The sequence below is a fragment of the Hypomesus transpacificus genome, chromosome 9 (assembly GCF_021917145.1).
Source record: "Hypomesus transpacificus isolate Combined female chromosome 9, fHypTra1, whole genome shotgun sequence".
NCBI lineage: Eukaryota > Metazoa > Chordata > Actinopteri > Osmeriformes > Osmeridae > Hypomesus > Hypomesus transpacificus.
In genome coordinates this window covers 12,211,773-12,239,367 of record NC_061068.1, presented here as the reverse complement: position 1 = coordinate 12,239,367, position 27,595 = coordinate 12,211,773, and the positions used below count along the sequence as shown (strand labels likewise).

The window sequence follows — 27,595 nt, the reverse complement described above, 5'->3', positions numbered from 1 at the left end:
GGAGAATCATATAGATTTGAAGCAATGACCAAGTATTATCAGATGCAGTTAAAATTTAAACTGTTGAAATTCAGTCTTTGGACATATCAAGGTGAAATGTTACACGGTAATTCGATGTCATGTTGAAGCCCGTTAAGTTTAAAAAACCATCAGTCAAAATGACATTTGATTTATTGACGTGGCCCCCAACTCATAGATTAAAAATTGTTGTTAGTTTACAATGTAAATAAATAAACACTACACAGTGCTGTATCCTACATTACCCATCATTTTTATTTTGTTTCACCCCAACACCATATAGTGTGCATTCATTATACAGAAACAATATACCCCAAACCCACATGAATGAAATGTTTTACAAATTGTTTTCCCACACAAAGAAAAACTTAATTCGTGATGTAAAGAGATATGCAGTACAACAAAGGCAATAAAATGGAGACAGCTGACTGTAGACATAACCAACAGGTTGCCTAATGTATGAAAATACAGTTGCATAACCCATACAGTTGTCCTTATTAATCCCTCCCACTCCTAAATGTCCCACATTTAAAAGTTATACTATTATCTACTTCATCTCCAACATGTAGCCTCCCATATCTACATTTTAGAACCCGAGGACTCAGAATGTTTGACCAGGATTCATTTTACAGGAAGTTCTCATTGAGGACAAAGGTAGGACTCAGCAAAGATTACATACCACCAACAAGTTAGACTTTTAGGATGAAGGGAAAAAAACAGCATTGAGAGATACACATCAACAGCGGCTAATATAGCACTTTAGATCCCAGCACTACTTTGATTAAAATCACATCGAACTGAACAACTAACTATATGATGCCTCAACCAAGTAACCTGATGTCCAGACATTAAGAGTACCACTGTCCTGTATGGGGTTAAACACTGTTTTCAACTAAACCCTTTATGTTGGCTTCCTTTAAAAACAGAACAATAAAGTATTGTAAAACTAATGTTTCTGGGCCTGAGTTTTGTACTAGTCAGAACGCAATGATGTAGTCCACGTGACATGCGTGCATACACCATACATATAACCACAAGTACTTCCCGTATGCCCAATCTGAGCAGTGATACATGGGTGGGGGATGACACAGTGAGAAGGGAGGTTTGGTCAATTGACATTTTGCCCAGTTCTTTACACGAGGCTTCGCCACTCGCGTATGGTAAAAGCTCACAAGGGATGGGACAACTGTTGTTTTTCGAATCCATCTCGTACATTCATCAAAGTTTGGGCTGTTACAATCTTTTCAACTGTACTTTCTTAATTTCATATCGCTATCGTCTTCCAGACACTTTGACGAGGGACAGTTATGGCATTTGAGCCCATACTGCACCACATAGTCTACCGCTCCCTGGCTCACATCCCAGCACCCATTCTGCCCTCCCACTAAGCTGTAAGAGTCAGCCATTAGATCAAAAGTACATCTGGGTCATGTGGTCGATGTTTGGAGTGACTCTAGACTCAGACAAGGTTACCACACCACATTACCTTCTCAAACCACCTTTTCTTCAATCTTTCTATCAGGCTCTAAACTATAGAAGTCATGTGATTGACATTAAATCACACAAATGATAAGTCAACATAAACATTCACCCATAAGTACAAATGTTTCTGATGTCTATCCAGATTCTGGACCGTTTCTGGCATGGATGAACAATAGGCTGCTTATCCACTATACCGTATCAAGGTCATTCAACATACCTTATTGTCCTTGTGTCAACCATGACTCAATAACCCCAGCCACATAGAATGTCCACAAAGGGCCCACAAAGTATCAGTACTAGCATCGGTAGCCACAGCACCTGTTAGGCTGGTTTCATATCAGTTATCTATGTGGAGTAACAGGATACACGGCCCCTCCCGTCCTGTTGTCTCTGATGAAAAGATGCCAAATCAACTGACAACTAACAATAAACCTATTAGGTAACATCAGATAATGCTTTAAATCCAAACAAGATGGATCCTTTTCAGACCCTTACAGTTTAGCCATGAAAATCCCTTTTCAGTGAGTAAGTTAAAGCCACATAAATTAGTTTTGAATGTTGAACATTTCTGTTGTAATTTGAAACACGGAGATTTACAAAACTGTACTGTCACAAATATCTGGTTCCAATTAGATAATTTTTGCAAATAAAACAAATGATGGAAATGACCATTGCTGCTCTTCAGCGAGAAAACATGCGGAAACGACATCTGACCTTCGACATTTTTAAACTTTATGGTTGACAAAGCATTTGTTTTGTGTCTAGAAAAACAACTAATTATTCGGCTATATGAATACATAAATACATTGACCAAAGAGCCCCAGTAAACCCATCTCCAATCCTCATGCGTTCATCTGTTTTCAAGAGAAAACACTTGCGAGCAAAATATGTGAGACAATGAAATTCATGACATCTAAAGCAATATGAACAGAAAGGCCTCTGGGGTATAATATCACATGCCAACAGCCCTCTATTTATGTACAGACAAGTCTAAAGCCCTATCCAGAGCACATGGAGCGGAGAACAGAAATCTGCTGGGAACAGTGCTTCCCCTCCTGGTAAGAGAAGGGATAACAAACAGGAAAATCAAGAACGCACCTGCCAGCCTGCTTGTATGGTTCGATTGTGTATGCTTATCGATCTTGTATGCGCAACAGATAAAACTATTTTGACTCTTTCAAAGCAAAAACTCCCAAAAAATGAGTTTACGTATGGAAAGGAACACTTGTCAAGGTAATTGATTGATAATCAGCATAAGGCAGTTTAATAACTCAATAGACATCTTTATTAGCTTTAATCAAAACCGGTTGATATAACTGATTAGATATTCATGGGCCTCTCAGGTATTCCTTCGAACCTAGAAGATAAACAATATGCTTTCCCTCTGGACTCAACGAAGGGTCACTGTTCCAACACTTCCACAGTTTAGTATGCCAGTAGTAAACTCCCCACACCCCCTATCCCTCACACACCCAGGACGCAAACACAAAGGAGCATTCAGATACAAAACAACCTGCCTGGCTTCAGACAGCCAAGTACAAGGAGACAGGGGACAGGAGAGAAGGCGGGAGAAAGGGAGGAGGGGGTTGGGCGAGGGAAGGGAAGGGGGGGCAGGGGGTTGTAGGGTCAAAGGTCATAAATAAGGCTAGCTAAATTGCATAGAACTTGAAGAGTAGAGTGCATTATTCTGCTATGGGTTGTGCTCTGGTTCTTGTCAATGCTGGCAACCATGGGTTGTTGGTGGGAGCTAAACAACTAGACAGCGTGCTCGGCTCTTTGGTGGAAACTTGTCAACTCTCGTTTCTATACTGTATTTGCACCGCAAATAGTTGTTCATCCACCTATGGAGCACATGCAGGTGGCAACTTGCTTTCTTGACAATGCTGTCCTGCAGGGTGTAGCTCTGTAGACAAACTCAATAAGTACATCATTATTCAATGGTAAACACCGAAGATTTTTCCCTGTTCACCAAAAGAGCTGTATCATATAGGTGACAGTTTAGTAGAAAGGTGATGATGAGGTGATGCAACTGTCTGTGGTACAAAAAGGTTAGCGGTGAGCCATGTTGACTCGTGAAAATGTTGCTGGGTCTAGATGTCTGGGTTGTAGGAGCCAGCACTGAGGAGCTGAGCACAACTCAGTCACTAAACGCACCACACCTTTGCCTTGGAACACTTTATGAAGCAAACAAACCCTCCTTATCCCTATAACAACAGACAGTAAAGCACCAGTTCGGGCCTGCGACGCCACCGGCTGCACCGCCAGCAGAAAACAAGCAGACCCAATGTCAAACAGTATCCCCCCGAACCCCACACCTTCCCCCACATATGGGCGGAGCTCTGTGAGCAAGAATCCTGGGAGAAAGCAAGGGAGGGGACGGAGACAGGGGCGGGACCTGGCAGGTCAGCCATCAGCTGATTGGTCCCTCGCCTCTCCGTCCTTGTCCAGCTCGTCCTGGATCTCGTCGGTGTTCCCTGAGTCACTGCTGGCCACGGAGCTGACCGACGGGGAGCTCCTGCCGCCCTTGATCATCCTCCGGCAGGTCTCCATCTGGACGTCCAGGCCTCGCTTCATGCTGCACATCTCCATGTACTCGTGCAGGTGGCGGTTCATGTCGCTCTTCGCTGTGGCCAGTTCCACCTGAGGGGGGCGGAGCGAGGAACGGAGTGAGGAAGGGAGGGGTGGACGGAAGGTTGGGAGGGAGAGAGACAGGGAGGAAGGGAGGAATGTAGGAGAAAGGAAGGAAGAAATTAGTGGGTTGTTGTGGGAGGGAGGGACAGAGGAAAGTAGGGAGCGGGCAAGATGTCAGAGAAGGAGGGGAGGATGAGAAAAAATGAGGAAGCATGAGGAGGGAAGAGTGGAGAGAGAGATTAAGACATCAAGAACAGAGAGCAGACAGGTGCCAAAACAACACCGGACTGGATCACTAGCCCTGCTCACAAATCAAAACCAAACTGCAGGAGGGACAAACCTTCTCATAAATCACAGACAGACACAGTCTGCACCCCTGTATTTACCATGGCAGGTGTTTCTATCATCTTTAATACAGGAGAACTGACCCCAGGGACAATCACTCACAGGTATATTAATATCAGTGGGTTTCATTCCCTCTATCCCCCCCCCCTGTCTCTCTTTCTTTCTCTCTCTCTCTCTCTCTCTCTCTCTCTCTCTCTCTCTCTCTCTCTCTCTCTCTCTCTCTCTCTCTCTCTCTCTCTCTCTCTCTCTCTGTGTCTCTCTCTCTCTTTCTCTCTCTCTCTCTCTCTCTCTCTCTCTCTCTCTCTCTCTCTCTCTCTCTCTCTCTCTCTCTTTCTCTCACACACACACACACACACACCTACACCAACACAAAACACCCACTCACTCACATTGACAAATATACAAACGCCAACAAGGCGACAATCACGTCAACAAGCCTTCTCACCTCGATCTGTCCTATGGTTTCCTGGTACTCCTGCTCCCTGGTCTTGAACAGAGACTCAGTCTCGTCTATCAAGCTACCCAGGCTTCCATCCTGAGACACCTGGACAGGCAGCATTCAGACGGGTCACAATTAAACAACTTTTAATACCATAGAAAAAGTGAAGTCATGTAATGCATACCTTTAGCAGGCAAGTGTATTCAAAGTGAGAAGCAGGGGGATTTGAACCTGCAAGCTCTCGATTTGCAGTTAATTGCTCCCCCCATGAAGTATATATACCCCTTACAGCTACTGTATATCTATCCCATATATGTCTACCTAGACCTCTCTCTACCTTCTAAAGCTATAACCATTCCCTACAGCTAATACCCATAAGCTATACCCATCCCATAAAGCTATACGTAGACCGTAGACGTAATGTGTCAATCCTCCATGTCTACTCGTAAATCCTTCCTGTATGTTTACTATAAACATTTCCTCTCCTACATCTGACGATTGTTGATCCTCAGGGCAGCTCAAACTCACAGGCTCCTGGCCCTCGGCACAGTTGCTGTTGGCGACGCAGGGGGCTGTGCCGGTCGCCAGGGCGACGGCCGGGGTGACATTGTAGTTGGCGAAGTCCTCCCAGAGCAGCAGCGTGTCCTCGTTCTCCTCCCACGTCAGACTGTCACAGTCGTCGTCGATGTCGAACGTCTCCCGCCTGACAACAGAGGAGTTATCTGTACCATGTCTGGGATGGGCCGGGAGCGAGAGGGGAGAGCGGAGAGAGGGAGGACAGGACAGGACACGACGGAGGAAAAGGGGGAGGAACGGAGGGGGAGGGAAGGAGGGAGGACAGGAAAGAGAAGAAAGTGGAAACAAAGGAGGAAAGAAAGACAAAGACAACAGGCTCAACATTCAGCCGACACAGACAGTGAGAAGTGAAGGGAAAGATACAGAGAGAGTTGAGAACATGCACCGGGACACAGAGAGATCATGCAGGTCACGTAGGACAGGACTAGAAACAGATGTTTAGTTAGGTGACATGAAGAAGACCGTACTAGTGACACATTTCAAAAATATTGGCCAATGAAAATCACATTTGCATAAAGCCATATTGGGATGGTGTTCTCGCCATTAGTCTCTCACCAACACAAATGCAGATTTTTGACACAAAATGTGTTTATATATTTGATAACTAAATTCAGCAAGTTACAAATGCAGTCCCCTGTATTAACACTAGATGGGGGTGAAGAGCAGCACAGTAGTTTATGCACTGCAACACAGCAGAGCAGACAGTTGATATGCAGCAACTGCAGAGAGACAACAGTGGGCTGTCGTCTCTCTAGCTAGCTACTTGATGGAAGTGGACAGTTTGGATACCCTGCATGTGTGTGTGTGCGTGTGTGTGTGTGTGTAATTCAATTTGAGTGTGCTTGCCTGCATCTATGTGTGTGTGTGTGTGTGTGTGTGTGTGGGCCTCTTACAGCTGGTACAGCATGCGCTTCATCTCGTCAGTGATGTTGAGTGTCCCCGGGCCCTCCTCTTCAGAGGTGCTGGGGTCGGCGTCCATCTCAGAACTGTCTTCGTCGGATGCAGCCTTGCGTTCCTTCCTTCTGCAGCATGCCATGGCACCCTGCAACATACACACACACACACACACATGCCCGCATACACACACATGCACGCACACACACAGGCACACACATACACATACGTACCACACACACAAACAGACACGCCAGACAGAATTACTGCATCAACGTTTGACTGCACAGATTCAGTATTTTGGGGGGGTGTTTTTCCTACATCTGACTTTTAAGCGAGCGACAGTGTGATGCAGCACCTGAAAGGCCAGTGGTCTGGTGCTGGCTGGGCCCACAGCTGGGCACGGGCCAGCACTGTCGGCGCAATGTGATAACCTTGTGTGCAGCGAGAAAAGTCACTGCATCAGCACTTCCCTGCTGAGCAGTGACTGTGTATGTACCTGGGTGTTTGTGTGTGTGTAGGGCCATGGGGGTCAGGGCGTAGTTTACGGTTTGTGTGTACATGTGTGTGCATATGTGTGTGTGTGTGTGTGTGCATGCGAGCGTGCAAGATAATCCACAGTCATGTCCAGACAAAAGCATGTTTGGGCCTGATATGTGCCATTAAAGATTTAGGTTTGCAGCAACTGTCTCATGAATCACTTATGATTGGCGTGTAGTAAGTTCACTTTCAGCAGTGGGTTACTATACACACACTGTACAATACAGTACTCAATGGTGTCCTACTACAACAGCTATAGACACATGACAGCGACAGTCTACAATATGTAATACAAACTGTAGCCAAGTACATTCTACGTAATACAAACTGTAACTAAGGAGGTTCTAACAGACTGTAACTAAGGAGGCTCTAAAAGACTGTAAGTAAGGAGGTTGTAACACAGACTGTAACTAAGGAGGTTGTAACACAGACTGTAACTAAGGAGGTTGTAACAGACTGTAACTAAGGAGGTTGTAACACAGACTGTAACTAAGGAGGTTGTAACAGACTGTAACTAAGGAGGTTGTAACACAGACTGTAACTAAGGAGGTTGTAACACAGACTGTAACTAAGGAGGTTGTAACACAGACTGTAACTAAGGAGGTTGTAACAGACTGTAACTAAGGAGGTTGTAACACAGACTGTAACTAAGGAGGTTGTAACACAGACTGTAACTAAGGAGGTTGTAACAGACTGTAACTAAGGAGGTTGTAACACAGACTGTAACTAAGGAGGTTGTAACAGACTGTAACTAAGGAGGTTGTAACACAGACTGTAACTAAGGAGGTTGTAACAGACTGTAACTAAGGAGGTTGTAACACAGACTGTAACTAAGGAGGTTGTACACAGACTGTAACTAAGGAGGTTGTAACAGACTGTAACTAAGGAGGTTGTAACAGACTGTAACTAAGGAGGTTGTAACAGACTGTAACTAAGGAGGTTGTAACACAGACTGTAACTAAGGAGGTTGTAACACAGACTGTAACTAAGGAGGTTGTAACACAGACTGTAACTAAGGAGGTTGTAACACAGACTGTAACTAAGGAGGTTGTAACACAGACTGTACCCACCCTCTCAGGGAGTGAGCGGGCAGGACTGACGTTGAACATCAAGGACATGTCTTCTGAGTTCCTCTGCTGAGCCACGTCACACAGCTTGGCCGTGATGTCGATCCTCCTGCAGATATCCATGTCCACGCGCATGGCCTTCTCCTGGATCTTACTGTCCAGGTCTGACATTTGCTGGACGAGGGGGGGGAGGAAGACAGATGGACAGACATGGATTTAGTGAAGTAGGACTTTTATTTTGCGAGTCACCAAAAACCAAGACAAAAAAGGTACTTCCCAGATGACTTGATTTAGCTTCCCTTGCATGCCCAAGTTTGTAGCTTGAAATGACTTCTTGTTTGATTTGAAAAAATCAAGCAAACTTCAAGCGCTTCATACATTCAACACAGGCCTCCTTCTCATAAGAAGAAAGGAATATTTATTGATATTATTTTTTTTTCTTCATGTAACCACTGTCCTAAAAGCATTTTTTTAAACGATCAATCAGTAAACACTGTGATATGCAGTAAGACATGCTGACTTTAAATAGAAATGGGGGGAGGAGAGGGGGGGGGCCGTTACTATTGACAGCAACCATCAATCAAACTGCAAAGCCCACATCCAGGTCACACCGCACACCCAGCAGAAACCAAACAGTCAGAAAGGTCTGTGAGTCCGTCTGGGTCAGTAAGACAACATGCACCGACCCCGTGCGGAGAAGGTCAAAAATAACTAATGTCAAACTGGGCCTCATGTGCATCAATACTGTACCAGGAGATCTGTATAGGGCCTCTACAGGAGTACCAGTTAACAACAAAACGTTCCACAACAATACAACTCCCATGCTGCTCTCTGTTTCTCAGTCACATGACACACACACAGTCAACAGGCGAGCTAAAATGCGACAAGAGCTAGTCTTGACTAACAACACAAGCCCTGGGCTATCCCAAAACAGTCTAGTTAGGTTGAGGGGTGGTGGTGTTGGGGTAGGGGGTTGTGGGGTGGCGTAATAAGGCTAATATATACAGTAGAGGAGTTATCTCTTACTTTTAGATGCAGATTCCTCGTGACATATTGGGAGCTCTGACGACGACCACCCTTTATAGTGAGCAATGACAAAAGTACACCTAATCTAAGGACACGTCTTACAGCAGAGGGTGAAAACTCAACATTGTTGGGGAGCCATCAGTTTAGATGCATTGTGTTCTAACTAGCGAGTCTGTTCCCAGGGGTGTAGTCTAGGTGATGGGCAGGCACACACCGCATGCCCAAAGGATATCCTGCTAGCGCACTATAGAATGAGCGGTTATACAGTAGGTGGGGATGGGGGGCGGGGGAGGGAGTACACAGGGAGGAAGGGGGCTTGGTAAATTCACAGTATGTCTGCTACTTCATACTAGACCACACCTCTGTCTATCAGGCTACTGTGCAGTACACATATGTAACTTAACTACATGGATATGTATACACTGAATATACATTGGGTCCTCAGAGGAGAGCTACTGTTTGACCACACACCCCACAACTCAACACGGGGAACAACCAAAACACACAGTTACTGTTCACGCAAAAGCCAATATCCGGGGTGTACAGTAAGCAAGGCTAGAATGTTTTCAATTAGAATCCAGCAGACGATATTCCTCCCTGAGCTAGCTAGCCTGAGTCAGGGCCAGCTGCTGTATGTAACAGCCTCTGTCAGAGAAAGGGAACCGAGATGGGGGATCCTTCCCAACTCTGTTAGGCACATTTACATTCATTTGCGTGTCGAAATACGCATGGTGACTAAAGGGTACGGTTCTATCAGTATTACAGTGGTTGCCAAGGCTTTCTCCACAGAGAACACTACTCTACCGATGCTTGTCTAAGAGGCCCTCCGGTGGGTACAGCACGCCATTTCTTCTGACTAAAGGGGGAGAATCTGAATGAATGGTTGTGAATCTAGCCTACAATACACCTGAGTGTGTAGGTTGTCTTCATGGTAAATGACAACAAACTAACTGAATCTATCTCTTTGAGAAATACAAAAAAATGGTTTATTCATCTGCTTGTGTTCAGCCCTGGACTGAACTGGCTGGAATTGACCTGACACACTGTTGTTGTGAAAAGTGGTGTGAATCTGTAACAGTAAGTGCTTGTTTCAGAGAGGATGGGGTCTGGTGGTGATACTCACATCAGTCATGAGACTCTTGAAGACCACCAGTTCAGCCTTCAGCCTCTCCACCTTATCATTCAGCTCATCCTGGATCTCCTCCGACTCCTGGGCACTCTGGGTGGAGACACACACATAATATGTGTAGCATAATATTATTCACACACACTCCACATTCCCATACACACATACACATGCCATATTTACACACACACATACACACACACACACACACACCTACAAAAAGAAGCTCAGTGTGTCAGGAGGCCAAAACAACAGTTCATTTGAAGTGACGAGGATTGAGCAGATTTCCCGCACACTCATGCAGTGTAACCATGGCAACGTCTGCCTGTGTGCTGCTCTCTAAGAGGTGAGGCCCCCCCCAGGGACGCCAGGCAGCCCTGCCATTTTGCTGACCCATAATCCTACACAAACACAGATGGGGCCGCTGATCGATAGGTTCGTAGGACAGAGCAGGACGGAAGGTTGAAGAGAAAGGGAGATGGAGGAGAGGAAGGGTTTGGGAGGGGAGAGGTTGGGGGAAGGGAGAGGGAGGGAGGATGGGGAGGTTAGGGAGAGGGAAGATGAGGGAGGAAGAGGTAGGGTAGGGAAAAAGGGAGAGAGGGGATATGGGGAAGGGGGGAGGACAGGGGGGGAGGAAGGGTTGGTGAGGGGAGAAGTTGGGTGAAGGGGGAGAGGAAGGATGGGGAAGAATAGGGAGAAGTGGGAGAGGAAGGATGAGGGAGGAAGGGGTATGGCAGGGAGGTGGAGAGAGGGGAGATGTGGAAGGGGAGAGGACAGGGGGAGTCGGAGGATGTGGGATGGGGGAGGGCAGGGAGAAGGGGGAGAGAGAGGATGTGGATTGGAAGAGAATCAGTATTGTACTAACATTTAACAGGACAGTGGATTACTATCCAGAACATTCCATATAGGTCACAGGTTCCATTGAATTACAGTGCTGAATTACAGTACTTGAGTGTGAAAGGTGTATAAGGGTGTATGACTGCATAAGTGTAGCTATTAAATAATCTATCTATGTTTACAACATTCAACCTGAGCTTGATGTCCACCCTATAATCTAGTTTTAGCATAGTGGGGTGCAGATGTTGGTGTGAATCAATGTTGAAGGTCATGCTGCAGCTGATCTCACCTCCTGGAGAGTCTCCACCATGTTCTCCAGCTGATCTCGTCTGCACATCTCCTCCTCCCATCTACAAACACACACAACATCCTCGTCAGCACCACGGCAGGTCAAAGGTCACACTTCTCCTGAGAGAGGTCAGCGCTTGCTACCTGGTTTTGCTGTGGGTGGAGGTAAACAGCTGGACGTTCTGGATGTTGTCAGTCAGACCTGTATGTCTCCCATGACAATTTTCTTTTCTGTCTTCTGTCACGATAACAGCAGAAAATGACGGCCACAAATCTAAGCAAATAACCGTCACGTATATTGTTTTATATCAACAAACGTATTGATTGTTTGCCCTGCTGATGAACATTTAGTAATTTTTTTGTCATTTTAGCTGTATGACAGCTAATGAATGTACTGTATGACCGCACAGATTCCATGATGCTAACTGCCTTCTGGTCAATGGAAACTTCTGTACTTCAGGCTTGTCGATGTGTTAACATCAACGAAGGGAACATTCCTTCCATCCACACAGAGTAAATACAGAGGAAGGCCTGAGCGTGAGCGTCTATGGAAAATAAACCTGAATGAGTAACTGAAATGGAAGTGTCCCAGTTATGCACCATGGTCATGTGAGATATAAACGTGAGTCTGTTAAGTTACTCACGTAAATAATTAACTAACTGTCATTAAACCAAATGGATCCCATGGGGTTTTGTACTTTGGAAGCCATTTCAGTATCATTTTTATAAGTTGGATTGAAATGCGTCCACGGGAATGTCTTTCTAAGTATGGGTGTGAACAAATGAATGAAAAACCACATGTATACAGTTTGACCCTGCCATTTGCGCAGCTGTCAATCTTAGTCAGTGCTTAACTCCATCTCTGACGTGATAGATCATATATCTCCAAGCTACCAAGGCAGCAAAGCAAGATGAGGTAAAAATAGCTGTCTGTTCACACATTCCTCCTGCTCACACATGCTATCACATCCACAGACCTCTAGAACAGACCAACTGTTTTACCCCAGTCTGCCCTGTCTTGTTGCCCTAAGATACAGACCAGACCAGACCAGGCCAGGCCAGGCCAGGCCAGAGCACAGGCAGGCTGAGTGGGTGATGGTCCCAGACAGAGGGGGAAACTAATGAATGGACTGAGATGTTATTCACAGTCATGAGGTAAGCCTTAGCGTCAGACACCCACCATGACTTTGTCTGTGAGTCATTTGTCTGACCACAGAGGGGGCAACAGGGTGTGTGTGTGTGTGTGTGTGTGTGTGAGAGAGAGAGAGAGAGACAAGTGAAAAGGTCCATCTCATCCCCACCCCAAATTAATGCTGAGGCATCGATCTTTATCTGTGGCCCTTGATCACCATGGAAACACACCCAACGCCAAAAACACCCCAGTGACACAAACAAAATCAACACCCATCACTGTTGTCTCCTTTAAGAACAAACCTTGCCTTGTTCCTGTCTGAGAGCCTCTTAATGGGTCTTGTCTAATTAGGCAAACAGGACAAGAGTCCATGGCCGTCACGCTGTGATGGAATACCTGCTCTTAACGGCCTCTCTCGGACACACCGGACACACTACCTCAGGACACTGTGAGGTTACGGGACTTCACAACCGCATCACTTCCTCTGCTGACAGGAAAACAGTTCTGGCCATGCTCGGTGACATGATGTGAGCAAAGTTGGTCACTTCCTGTCTGGGCGTGATGTCACTTCCTCCATCTCTGATTGTGTGTGGGGTGGCAGTGTTTGTTAATGATGGAGAAACTATCTGAGGGGCTTCCTGCTGAATAAGCATGTTTTATAGACAGTCAAACCACTACACTATGCATGTACTTATGTGTATGTCATATTCAAGGTGATGCTATTGAAGTTAGAAGGCTATTCCAACATCTTTGAAGTAGAGTAGAGTAGAACAGCACTTTATTGATCCCTGGGGGGGAATTGCACTCCTGCATTAGCAGACAAAGCACCATCCAGTAAGGTTCAAAACATTACTATTGAATTCAATATAAATATACAATCTACACCAATAAATCTATCAAATACAGCTATTCAATCCAAGCTGTGTTGGAAAAGGTGATTATGAAAATGGTTGATCCCAGCAGTCCGAAGCTAAAAAAACCACAAATGTTTCCTGGAGACGGAATGTAAACAAAGCAAGCAGCCTCATGCTCCACACAGAGATGACCTCAGCATGAGGAAGGTATTCCGGCCCCTGCTCTGATAGAACCCTGCCCCACAAGGACTGCTGGAGGCTGGGGCCTTGTCTGGGGTTAGTCACAACAAGCCGTGAGTCTCCTTACAAGGCCAGAGACAGCAGGAGACTCTTCCAGGGCCTGGGGTGTCATCACTACCGAGGTATCTGTCTGGTTCTGGGTCTGGGTCTGCCTGCGTCTACATCTGCCTGTCTGTCTGCCTTTCTCTATGTCTGTCTGCCTATCACTATAGTATGTCTACCTGTTTGTCTGCATGTGTCTGTGTATGTCTGCCTGTTTCAACAGTATGTCTGTCTGTCTGTCGGCTTGTCTCTATGTCTACCTGTCTGTCTGCCTGTCTTTAAGTTTACCTGTCTGTCTGACTGTCTCCATATCTACCTGACTGTCTGTCTATCTGTCTGTCTGTGATCCCCAAATCTCTACATTTAATCAGCGATGTGAAAAGAACACTGTCACAAAATGCACTCCTGAGGCAACAGTTATGGTGAAGTCAACTGCACATCAATTACCCAATTGGAAAAACATTAAGCCACAACCACATCATTAAAAAGGAACCCGCATTTTAGTTTGTTACACGCAAAGCCTCTTCAGCCAATCTGCATTAGTCCTGCTACGCTAACCCCCTCCCCCCCACCTCACCCTACCCCCTCCCTGTGTCTCGTCTCTATGCCGGCCTGGGGAACCTATTCTGCGTGCCAGCATCAGGAACCTTTCCTCATCCCCATCGCCCCAGGCAGGAACCATTAAACTGCAGCACAATCAACCTTTTCAAGGTTTAATGGTTCTGTGGTTAGATCGTTAAAAATGAGGACAGAGCAATTAAATCATGTTGCTACATTTACTGTGATGCATGCCCAATTACTTCAAATGTAAAAAAAACAGATATTTTTCTTTTGTGCAAAATCTTTACGTAATATACCCTAATGTTTAACCTTTTCAGTGAAAGGTGTGTGTGATAATCATGTCTTGTGCAACATCAAAGGGGTGGAGGTAGCAACACTCTCCATGCTGTAAGGTGACAACTATTTTCCTCAGGCTGGAGAACCAACTGTGATAATCATATCAATACCATTAACATAATCAATACGATCAATAAAATTGACTGGGTTCACTGTTATTTTAGGATGGAGAAGTGATCTCTGTGTCGGGCAGTGTAAATCCAGTGGGATTGATTAGATCACAGATCAAAGAGAGATATCAAAAACGACGTGCAGAGGAATTGAAGGATCAATGTGTCTGCTACATGCAGCATTTCCACACCCATCAGCCTGCTCTGTCCCTCGCACACACACACACACACAGAGACCTAGACAACCATACATAATGTCCATACCATTTCCGGCACACAGACACCCATATCCACACAAAGCCCACTGTACTGTCTCTCTCTCTCTCACACACACACACACATTATACACACACATTAAACACACACATAGCCACCAGCACTCACACAGGTTGAGCCCACTGACAACACAGATAAATCACACAGGGAGAGACTAGCTGGAACACACGTGATCCGTCCCATGCAACTCTATCCATGGGTCTTTACACATCCTGCTCCCCCTGGCAGCCTCCCTCATGCAATCCAACATCCCAGGGAGAGGGGGGGCTTCACCCATAACTCACTCCTCCGGTACAGATCATCCTCCCCCCCCCCACACCAACCTGCCTGGCACCCAGGTTAGGATGGGAAATACTGGAGAAGGGATGTGGCGTGCTAGGGGATGGAGGAGGAGCTGAAGGGGGGGGGGGTATTGATTGGCTGTCGTCCTGCTGCTGCCTTGTGTGATCTATGCTGTCCACTGGGCTGGGTTGAGGGGCGGGGCGGGAGGTGTGGGGGGGGGGGGAGACATGTGTAGGGTGCTAATAAGCAGTGGTGTGTGTGCGGTGGTGGGAGTGGGGTGTTGCATGGCTGCGGTGTTGGACGGCTGCTGAGTAGACAGTCGAGCAGCGCCGCCTCAAGGTCGGCCCTCGTCTGCTTCGCCCTGGTCTCATTCCTCCCTGAACACCCTCACCTCCGATCCCTCTACGCCCTTCTCCCTCTCATTCCCTCCCCCCTCGCTTCCCTCCCCCGTCCCCGTCCCCACAATCCAACTATCCCATCCCCTCACTCTCCTCCCCCCCACCTACTTCTCTCATTCCCCCGCCCACCCTGACCTTCTCACCCTCCCCTATCAATGTGTATGGCGCCCCTGGCCTCCACCTGATCCAGATCCATTCCATCACACACCCTCCCAGATCACTCCGTCATGTCATGCAGACTACAGAGGCACACCTAGCAGGGGCATCACTCACGACTCACTGACTACCCGGTGACCTGTTTTCATGCTCCAGAACCATTCAGACAGACAGCCAAACAGCCCGTCGACCATCCAGCTAACCAGCCAGCCAGCTAGTGAGCCAGCCAGCAAGCCATTAGACATTCTTAAATATAGACTTTCACATTTGTTGCTAAGTGGCCAGTAATGGTTCTCAGGGGATCACTGGTCACCCGGATGTAAGAGTGTGTTTGATTGGCTACAGCAAGAGAAAAATCACTTGTTGGAGCTGAGACTGATACGGGAGGAGAACATTGAGATGAATGTCAAGCACTGAGGCATGCTACAGCAACAGTTCAAATAATCTATTGATTTTTCAGTTTCCCCTCCCTCTAAAGCGCCTTGTCATCTTTAAAAGCAGAGGCGAGTCATCTTTTTTTAGTTATAACACAGCCGGTTCCCACAAATTGTCTAAAAGACAAGAGACTCTAAAGGTGATGCTGGGAGGGTTAGAAGCATGAGTCCCTGAACCACTTCTGCTACGCCTGGTTAAACAGGGATGGCCTGACTTAGAAAGGGAATAATGGGTATTCATGAGTCAGCACATTTCAGCATGGCTCCCCTTCTCTTCCACTTCTAGAAATACATACAGGCCTTCAAATAGACCACATGCCGTACCAGCTGCAACCTCGACTCACATGCCACCGCCGATGCCACTGAAAAGAACAGTCAGCTGACAGAGTGGAAGTAGAACATGACGCTAGAATGACCTTTGGGTTGTTCGTGGAAAGAAGGATTGAAATGGTCCAGTCATAGGGTGCTGTACTCTCCCGATAAACAAGGGCAATTTGTCTTCTGCAGAAACGAGGAATAAACGTAAAACACAAACATGTGTGTTTCTTGGTGTGCGTGCGTGTGTGAGGGTGTGTGTGCGTGTGTAGGTGTGTGTATGGGCGTGTGTGAGTATATGATAAACTCCTTATACATGTGCGAGGATGAGACAGTATAGTGCTGATTCATGCTTGTTTGCCTGGAGCAGACTGGATTAAATAGGTTTAACATAAAGGGGAGGAGGTTGAAGGTATTGGAAAATGTAAGCTGTGAGTTTGATGAATGTGTCCCTTTTACAGGGAGAGGATGAATTGGTTGTCAAATATGGTCTGGCAACCATTGTATTTACTTCTAATTTCAGGGTTCTGTTTTGCATAAGGTTCCAGAACTGGGTCTAAATCACAAGGAGAAGGCTCGGGGGTTGGGGATTGAACACAGGTTACTGGACGTCTCAAATTGGACCATTCCGTAAGACCATTCGGGAGTCTCCGTAGGGCAACCGCATCACAACAGCTTCAAAAGTTCCAAACCATCGTCGCTACAAGGTATAAACCAGGATATCAAAGATAAACCATGAAGATTATACTCATTATACACATACATGTCAAATGTCCACATAACTGATAAAAAATTACTTTAATCTAAACATACAAAATGAAAACGCAATCATCTACATTCACATACTGTAACGCCACAATTTTTGGGCTGCATCCATGACATTTATTTAAGTTAAAACTACCTAAATCAATTCCATACATCCCTACATAAAGGAGGCATTGAGGGGCAAGTTCAGACACAGTACCAGACATGAGCTAACATAGCTCTGTCTGCCCTGAAAAGGGGGATTCTCCCACAGTGACCACCACATTGTCTCCTCCGCCATTCCCTCTGAAAGCCCCAGGCTTCTTAAACACAATGTGTGAGCTAACTTTACATTGATCAAAGTCTACAGTCAATAGGATCTGTTGTGTAGGTACCAGTGGAAACTCCTACAGCGAGGGTGGGGTCCCGGATGGGTTGGGACCAACACCGTCCCCTCGCTAATCCCAGGCCTGGGCTAGGCTTTACACCATGACTACACTGCCAGACAAGCCCCAACAATAGGACTGTGTGCTGGCCTCCTCTGCACAGTGCAAACACATTATCTATTGGCTCAACCTCACAGACATGCCCCTGCTCTGTCTCCCCTGAGGGCTTCCTGTGTGTGTGTGTGTGTGTGTGTGTGTGTGTGTGTGTGTGTGGGAGGGGGGTGGGGGGGGGCAGGCTCCTCACCTGGGGCGTCCACGTGCTGACACTGCACCTAGCTTCCGTGAGAGGGCTCAAGATCATCCCGAAATGCAAAACAGTTAATTGCTCTCCCGAGAGAAAAGAGGGCTGGGCAGTCCAAGGTTTTTGGAACTGCAAAGACTTGCCCCTGTTGGCATGTGCGTCCATTGTGCGAACACCCTTTAACTGAAGCACTCCCGTTTTTCCTGTTTCTGTTGAGTCTGTGGATTCTAGAGCCTGGTCAGAAGGTTCCACACTACCGCTGTAGCTCTCTCACTTAGATCCCTTCACTATCATGGCACAGAGCTTACAGATAACAACTGAAGCATCAGAACAAAACACACAATTCACCCAGAATGGGCTTATCCAACTCAATCCATACTGAATATAGATGAACAGTTTGTTCAGCAAGTTTGACTCACATACTTTAAACAGAGGTCTATCTTACCACATCATTCTACTGCCTGTACTGTAAATGTAATTACATTCTGCCTTGCGTCAGATAAAAACATGTCTTCACTTAAAAATTCACTTTAATGTTATGAAAAGAACCCATGGCTAAACGGATATCTGCATTAAGCATGGGATGGTCTCCTGCAAGCTGAGAGGCTGGAGGGTAGTTAAACGGAAAATCAGTCCACCCTGATATTCATAGCAAGCCCACCATGTACACACACACACACACACACACACACACACACACACACACACACACACACACACACACACCTACACACACACACACACACACACACACACACACTTACACACATGCAAGCACACAGCAGAACCAGCACTAAGCCTGCTGTCTACCCCCAGTTATTTACACAACACCAACAGAAAGAGGTACTTCCGTTCACACTGGATAAAACCGAATATGTGGACAGACTTGGGAAGGGAGATTCAGTCTTTTGTGACTACCCTTCTTCTTTTGAATGGGACTTCCATTTAGGCAAATGATGGGGATTTATTTGTTGTCATGAATCATGTTTCTGTGTCATCGCCCTCCATCCTAACCCGCTCCAGCAAGCTGGGGCAGGGTGGAGCCAATCTGAAATTAGGTGTGTAGTCTAGTTACAGAACAGAAGATGCTATCTTCTGGCACAGATCCCTGAACATTTGGGTGTGTACTGTTGAAGCCATGTGAAAGGCATATTTTACATGCCACATTACCAATGAATACAAACATAATTATATATAATTAAAATCGCTATATTCTATCATTTAAATCACACACCTGCAGGGTTAGTATGATCTTTTTTAAATGCCACGATGGCTCCATTTAAAAGTCACAGGAAAGGCACCGACACTATCATTTCAAAAACACTTTGATCAGCTATACATACATGTTCCTTTCATACCGCATGTGAAAGCCCACTGCAGTGTCGTTCAATAGCAAGGTCAGGGACAAAGCATATCATGACAGTAAGATGAATGGCTGTCTGTGAATTCAGAGAGGATCTGGAATGGGTCACAGGAGACACTGCAAGGCACCATGTGAGCAGCAACACTCACACAGCACAACCACCCAGGTGAAAGCTGCCTCGCTCGTGGTGAAAGAGGGAGGAATCAAACCAGCGACCCTCCACTCTGGTGAAACGTAGGGCACAGACTCCATTAAAGGTCTGAGACTTCCAGTTCAAATCACCAATTTACTTGAGAAGCGTGAGGGGAAACATGAGTGGACTTCTGGGCTAAGATGATGACGACCCATTGAGTGGAGAGCCACTCAAACAGCGTCAATGGAAACCCTGTCAGAGACGATAAATGTGTCTCGCGGCATTAGGAGCCCTGGTCTGAAGAGTTTCAGCCTCATTCGGGTTTAATGGCAGACGACGAGGGCCGCAGGTCAGAAATCACTTCCACACACACACAGATGCTGACCAACCCTGTTAAATAATGATCAGGACATGTACAAAAGGAAACACCCCTAGAACCAGATTCTACAGCAGGGTAGGGTAGCAACCCAGGTCATCTGTCATGTAGCTCGTTAGCTGTCAACCACAAGCACCCTCGTTTCGCTTGTGTGATTATAAGCTTTAGATATACCGGGCTTTTAAAGGCGCCGTGCTCTGTCAGCACATGACTGTTTGGCTCCGACTCCCTGCTCAGGATCACCAGCAGCACGCACGCCCTCACGCCCTCTGAGGAGGCAGCGGTCAGGACAGACAGATGGACGGCAGACTGACACACTGACTGACTGATACAGGACAAGTCCACTGGTGCTATCGGCCGGATTAAACAATTGAGGACTAGGGATGACAACTCCAAAGGCTTTCAAATGAACTTGTGTGAGGTAGATTAGACCTTATGTTACTGTTGAATAGTGTAGCATAGCACATGCATGAAAATGATACACACTAATACATTATGAAACACCCCCAAAAAACAATGTTGGTCACTGTAGATTTATGGAGGGTCTTAGACACCCCCAGCCTCCCTCTTTATTTTGGACCCTGATGAAGGATCACCTATTTTCATTCTCCTGGGAATAACACTACATGTCCTTCCTGGATCCACTAGACTAGCCCCAGCCTCAGTAGCCAGGACTGGATACAGCCCAGCACGTCTGCACCTTTCTGAGATGAAAGAACGCGGTCGTTCCCTGTTCTCCGCAGCAGGCAGCAGAGACAGACAGCTGCGTTGCTCCTCTGTGGCAGGGTGCCACTGTCCTGGGCTCCACTGTCCTGGGCTCCATCGATGCCCATGAATAATCAGCTGCAGCCGCTCGCTCCAGCACTGCCACGGTAGCAAAAGCATGGCGGGGCTCTCTCTCTCTCTCTTTTACTCTCTCAGAGAAAACACAGACTCTGGGTAGGGGAGAAAAAACACCTGACCTGACCACCTGGGACCACTTCCTTCTCCATCTCTCCATCTCTCTGTCATCTCTGCACGCGTCTCTACACCTCTCTCCGTGGCTTGTCAACCTCACAAACAACCCACCAGGAAACAAACACACTAACTAAGCAGACATTCAACACGGACAGAAGTCCCTGTTCCCTCCTAGTTCAGCGTGCTGTTGTTGACCTTACACTGTGGCTAGCCAGGGACTGAAAGTAGAGTTTATGGGGACCTCCAGCGAGGAGAGGACAGAGAGGACAGAGAGAGGACAGTGTTATCGGCTCTAACGGCCCTGCACAAGGCCTGATATCACTTTGTGGGTGGCCAAAGAGGTCAGGAGGTAATTACTTCAGAGCGTACATTGTGGCTATAGAGAATTAAAGACACAAATGGTTTTATTATGGTAGTGTGTGTCTAAGAGAGATAGAGAGCGAGAGAGTGGGAAAGAGACAGGGAGAGAAACTGTCATCTAGGTGTGTATATGTGGGAGTGAATGGGTGTGTATGTGTGTGTGAGTGTGTGTGTGTGCATGCGTGTTTGTGTGTGTGGGCGTGTGTGTACTCTCACTCTGCCTGTGTACCAGTGGGGGGGAGGGGGGGGCAAAAGTTCACAGTAACAGTGGGGGATGAGAGCCAAGATGCAGCTTTGGGCTGGGCCCTGATTTGGTGCTGGTGCCAGTGCTGTGGGGCTGAGGCTGAGGAGGCTGGGGCTGAAGAGGCTAGGCTGAGGCTGAGGCTAAGGCTGAGGAGGCGGGGGCTGGAACAAAGGCTGCTGCTGCCAGACGCCAGCTTAAGGGAAAATCCTCTACCTAAGCAGAAGACCTGGATTACACCACACAGGTCATGTTTACAGATGGACAGAGAGGTTTAAAGAACAACCGCATGTTGCTCTGATTTAGGGAACGCAGCATGCAACTATTATACCTAACAAGCAGACAAGAAAACAGCACTTATATGCAGAGTATAAACAACCTACACTGTTATTGTCTAAGCAATTAGCCTCATTCATTTTTTCATTCGGGCCAAGTTAACCTCCTTTTGGGATGTGTCTAAAATCCCTTCTTTCATCTCCACCTAGCACAAACAGAGAGATCAAAGCTTCTGAAAGTGTCTCCTCAGGATTCTGGTTCCATTGATTCACTCAAGATTGTGCGGAGGCGCAGCTAAATTCAGCCAGGCTTTCAATTATTAATGGGGGAAGGAAAGAAGCTCCCCTCAGGGCCTCTTCCTCTGTCCCCAGTCCCCCACGGGTATCTGGGAGGGCACGCAGCTTCCCTTCTACTGACGAGGTCTCACCCAAAAATTCAACTGAACCGAGATCATCGCTTTTGATCCCATCTCCGGTATACCGTGATGCTGTGCCGTCCTTGAGGGCAACAATGGAGAACAGCTGAAGCCAGCACTGCACATTGAAAATGTGTCTTAACAACCCACTGTGCGATGGATCGCTCTCTGTGTCTCTTTCTCTGTGTCTATTTAACCTGGCAGGCACAGGATATGTTGACCAGTGTTGATCCCAGTGTTGATCCCGGCCGTTTCATCAACAGAAAAGGTCACCAATGTGATGTGACACACATTTTACGAAAGATAATCGTTAGCAATACATAAAGAAGATACAAATACAGGAATGGTGAAGGTGACACCAGACGTATATGTTGATGTAATGTCCCTCTCCTCACATCCTGTTTTCTGCGGTCCTACCAGGAAGTCCTTCACACATGATTCACACGACAGCCCTTGAACATCTTCATCACGTCGTTGATCTACCGCTGTCATGCCCTCTGCCCCCTAGTGGCGGGTCGTTTGTGTTCCCCGGTTGTGGGTGTGGCCATGGTCTCCGGTCCCAATTACCCACTCACTCTGCCTCAGTCTTCACACCTGTCTCCCATCAACTCATCAGCCCTGCAGTTTATCAACCCTGGTTTTCACATCATTCATCGCCGGATAATAGTTTTGTCTACCCTCGGTAGTATGCTCCCGGTTCCTGTTAAGACTATTTGTTGTGTTATTCCTGAACTAACTTTTTGCCTGTGCCTCCAGGATCACCAACCTTGCCTCCCAGCCAGACCCCGTACAGCCTACCCTGCCGTCCTGTCTGTTTTTGTCATCACCATCAGTCCCCTCTGCACCTACCCCAACATTAAACCCCTCTGGACCATCCCTCTGTTTTTTGGCGTGTCTGTGTTGTGCACTTGGGTCCACCACCACCACCACCACCCCGTAACAACCGCACAGGGATCCACAAGGATAAATCTCAAGGACAGACATTGTCTGCAGAGAGACTGGCAGTGAACTCTTTCACCTTACTTTGTATTCTCATTTGTCAATATATGGGACACTCTAAACCCTCTGTCCCACACTTTGCAGAAGAAAACCACCACCTTCCCTGTGAAAGTGATTTACTAAACTTATATCAAACATAAGCAAAGCAACACGTCTTCATTTTTCCTCCGAAACTAATTTGACAGGTGGATTTGTTGGTATGGCAGAAGATCAAACACGGTTAAGAAACTAGTTAACTGTCACTGCAACTGTCAAAAAGAATTTTTCTAGATTAGGGTTGGGAAATACCGTTGAATCTTTTCAAGCTTCTTACTAAATCTGGCACTAAAATCTGTCCCCGAGAGAAAACAACCACAGTTACCCAACAGCAGAACAAAAGATGTGTTGCAACTGAGCTCTAAGTTGTTCCGGGTTTATTGTTATTGTTTTGCCTGCAGTGATTATAGGTGTGGGTGCCATGTGGGAAAGAAGAAACTATGTGATAACAAATCCTGCTGTCACCGATTATATCAAATACATCGTTAATCACATAGATGTCTCCCTACTTAATTATCTGTATGTGAAGATGCCAGAGATCTAGATACATGATTACTGGATACTTCCAAATAAAGCTGCCCAACTCCAATTTTCTTATCATAAACCATCAACCATACAGTATATAGCTGTCTTGACATTTGCCAAAGCTGTTTAATACAGTCTACAGTTGGACCTAAACAGCAGAGAAAGGCTGCATTGTAAAGAGAAAGAGTATGAACCAGTGAATAACTTTGCTGTATGAATGCAAGTGGACGGATTATAAATATGACCGGCCATCCATCTCAGGGTGCGTGTCAACAATTGTAGAGCTTTAATAAATCACCAGCGAGGCCTAGAGGTGCCCCCCCCCCCCGGGAGACCGCCCCCACGCAAGGCTCGAGAAGGCTTACAAAGCAGTCTGTGTGACACGGAGAGTGGAGAGGGGCCAAGCTAAAAGCGATGAAGGAGCGGAGTGAAGGATGAGGGGATGGGTGGAGACAAAGAAGGCAGGAGGCTGAAGGGATGTGAGCATGGGGCCTGAGAGGGAGAGAAAACAAGCGGGGGGAGGGAGGGAGGGAGGGAGGGGGGAGTACCCCCCACTCTTCTGTAAACCAGGATGATGTCGCCGCTGAGCCTGAACAGTGCAGGTGCGTGAGTGCCTCTGTGAGGAGGTGGCCCAGTCTGCTAGCCCTGTTGTTGCCCTCAGATCACTACGAAGACCACCTGGTCTACTGGCTGGTGCCTGAGCTTCACACAGACGACAGCTAGGGTTCAGATCCGCTCTAGGTGATCTGGCCCAAGGGAGAAAACATGGGGAGGGAGTCATTATGAAGCCATGTGACCAGCAGTAACCACTGGCACCAGTCCTTCTTTAAGGTACATCTGAGTGCTACTGGAGAGAGCTTGGAGTCTAAGCTGGAGCTGCACGGAGACCTATTTGATATTTAAATTATCGAAATCTTGAAAAGCAAGCTGCTTTCTTCTGACTGTATAGTAATTTCATATATTAATTTAAGATATTTTTCCTGTACAGACACAATGTTAATAGAATTAACGTGTCGATATATTTTATAATTTTTTTTCTGGATTTGAATAACCTTAAATAAGCTGCCAGAGCCTGGGCCACTTGGTTAACAGCCAGAAATGATCTTTCAGAGAGCTATTATCATAAGTGGTTTCAGAAAGGTGTGGGTTATTATTTGACAGCAGATATTAAATGGTTAGAGACACATCACAGACACAGTATCTAGAGTCTCTCGGACTGAATGAGGGAAACATTACAACTGGCCATCTATCTAGCATTTCTCCTGAGCTGTATTTGTTTACATGTGTGGGCCTCGAGTTGTAAACGTTTGCGCCTGGTGGAGTCCAGAAACAAGGGCCTCCTGTCTCTGATAGTGTGACTACATGGTGACAGAGTGCCCCATGGTCCAGGTACCTGCACTGTTTGAATGGCACTGTGGGTGAGTCATGAGAAAAAGGAGGCTGTTGGGTTGGCAGGGGGCCCTGGCAACAGCGTACCCTGCCAGCCTGTTTGGCTGTGACGTACTGGGGGGATCAGAGACAATGCTGCACTATGATACACAGGAAATTACATCAATGTGGTTATAGAACAAACAGGATGTAGAACAAGGAGACTACTGATCTAACCATGCTTACCACATTTGGTATTTATGCAGAGGAGCAGTATAGTATGATGACAAGTTTGAATCACCCTTTTTATTAGTTTGAATCCTGTAGGTATGTGAAAACACACATACCCACAGGTGCATAAAAGCACACATATACTATTATGTCATTATCACTAATCGTTTCCTATTCTCTGTCAATTCATACACGAAGGCACTGTGGCTCAAGCACTGCAATGAATCAGTAAACACTGGAAAATGTTGAAACAGGTTTATGGGGATACTACAGCCTACTCAACCACCATTCAGATATCAGAAATAACTTAAGTTCAGTTGGATGATAAGTTGTTGACCTATAGAAACCAATCAATTACATGTGCATAATAGTGTCAGTGTTTTGAGAACTTACTTTTTCTTGTATTCGTCTCTCTCTCGCTTGACTTTGGCCAGAACATTATACAGAGCTCGTATTTCTGGGGTGATGGTATCAATTTGGACTCCGACTCCGTCTGGGTGATTCCAGGACACACCGGGCCCCTGGAGAGTTTCGAAGCGTTCCCCTTGTCTCCTCACGTGGGTGAAACTCCAAATGGTACCGGGAAGCCTGGATTCGGGTGAGTCCGTTTGGACAGCAACTTCACGAGTATAAGGACCTTGGTAACGCTGTTGTTCTAACGCTTGCTGCAGTTGGTTCTCCAATAATTTGTTTCTTCGCTCGAGTTCGTGTACTTTGGCAAGAAAACAACGGAATCGCAGGTTTAAAGTCTTCAGGACGTGGATGTTGGAGCCCAAGTCGTTGCGCAGAGCGCTGGTCACTGCGCCCGTACCAGCAGATGAGATTGGTATTGTGGCAATCATTGCAGCAGATGAAGCATCAGAGAAAAGAAACGAGTTCATCATATTTGGTAAACATATACCTGATCATAAAACGCTTTTCTTGTTGTTTGTTTGGTCGTGTTTTCTAAAATGAATTAACATCCAAACTCTTCTCCATGTTCTGCATACCCCCCTAAATACAAGTTCCCCAAGTAGTTTCTTCCCCAAATCATTGAAATAGGAATGATGCCGCCATGGGTGAGACAACCATAGCTGCTCTGCAGCAAAAAAATAAAACAACAACAAAAAACTGCTGAAATAATCTGCCTTGATCCGCGAAAACTAATTGTGTCCTAAAAACACCACGGCACCCGCAAGATCATCTCATGCTCATGCATCTCAGCTTTGACGCAGACTGAAGGCGGCATCTTCCCTCCTCCCCAGTAAGCTTCCGTGCGTGTGCCTTGCCTTTGCTTCGTCAGGTGCTGCTGATGATATCCTCTCTATGAACGATCTCTGCCCGATTCTCGACTCACTGCCCTGATTCTGTGATCCTATTAACGTCACTTCATTCGGTCTCCGGTATGTGGTTGATGGCAGGCTCCTCAGAGCCTTGTGTGTCTATGTGGCGCGGCTGGATCATGTTTCAATCTGCTAAACTAGGAACTGTATACATCACCCCACCCACCCCTCATTCATTCTCTCCCTCTCTAGTCTGTCTCTCTCTGTCTCTCTCTTTCTCTCTCTCTCAAGCACACACACACATCTAACCTAAACACTCTGTCGTTCTCTCTCACACACACACACACAAGCATGAATGGCGCGAATGCAGTAAGTTTGTATAATTTGCACAACAAAGTCATCCAACAGTCCTAGAACAAATGGGCTAAGTGCCCATACTGCAGTATTATTAAAGGACTTTGTATTTAGTAAGCAATAACCAGTAGTTGACATGAAATCCTCTTTTAGGATGTAGATATAGCCTGAACAATCCCACAAGGGGCCAGAGCCCCCCCCCCGCCTCTCTCTCTTTCTCTCTCTCTCTCTCTCTCTCTCTCTCTCCCCTCTCTCTCTCTCTCTCTCTCTCTCTCTCTCTCTCTCTCTCTCTCTCTCTCTCTCTCCCTCTCACTCTCTCTCGCTCTCTCTCTCTCTCTCTCTTTCCCTCTCTCTCTCTCACTCTCTCTATCTCTCTCTTTCTCTCTCTCTCACTCTCTCCCTGCCAATATCAAACTACTTTGTTTGCATTGCTCTATTGCCTAGGGATGTTTCTAACCCCCCACGCCATTTAAACGCACATTGAAATGATCATATGTGATTCTGCAGATTGATATGTGAAATGTTGGCAGATGCACCCGATAGCCAATTGATCAGTCTCAACCACAATCAATAATAGACAACGAGGTGGTAACAACGCAAGTGAGTCTTTTGCGTGTCGCACTTTCTTCCGAGTTTTTGGTTCCATCTCCTGGGGGAAATAAAATAGGGCTAAAGCAAGCAGACCCTGCGTTTAAGGGAATAGGACATTTGTTCGTGAAGATAATTCAGTGAAATTGCTTCATGTTGAATTTTAATTGTGATGTATGTAGTCAAGTATTTGTGACTGAGACCCTATTGATTAATCGATTTATATAACTTTATCAATCCTCGATCAATGTTTTAGGAAGCTAAGCCTAATTTCT

The 27,595-nt window shown here is 46.4% G+C and overlaps 1 protein-coding gene across 1 annotated transcript; it reads right to left on the bottom strand.

The window, feature by feature from the left end:
- Positions 1-248: 248 nt before the first annotated feature.
- On the bottom strand, positions 249-26,578 carry iffo2b (intermediate filament family orphan 2b). Its single transcript, XM_047024951.1, has 8 exons — positions 25,510-26,578; positions 11,271-11,331; positions 10,142-10,237; positions 7,996-8,166; positions 6,385-6,533; positions 5,444-5,618; positions 4,922-5,020; positions 249-4,140 (listed from the first exon to the last, which is right to left on the bottom strand). Exons 1-8 carry the CDS (start codon positions 25,998-26,000, stop codon positions 3,904-3,906), a joined length of 1,479 nt encoding a protein of 492 aa, XP_046880907.1. The 5' UTR covers positions 26,001-26,578; the 3' UTR covers positions 249-3,903.
- Positions 26,579-27,595: the final 1,017 nt, after the last annotated feature.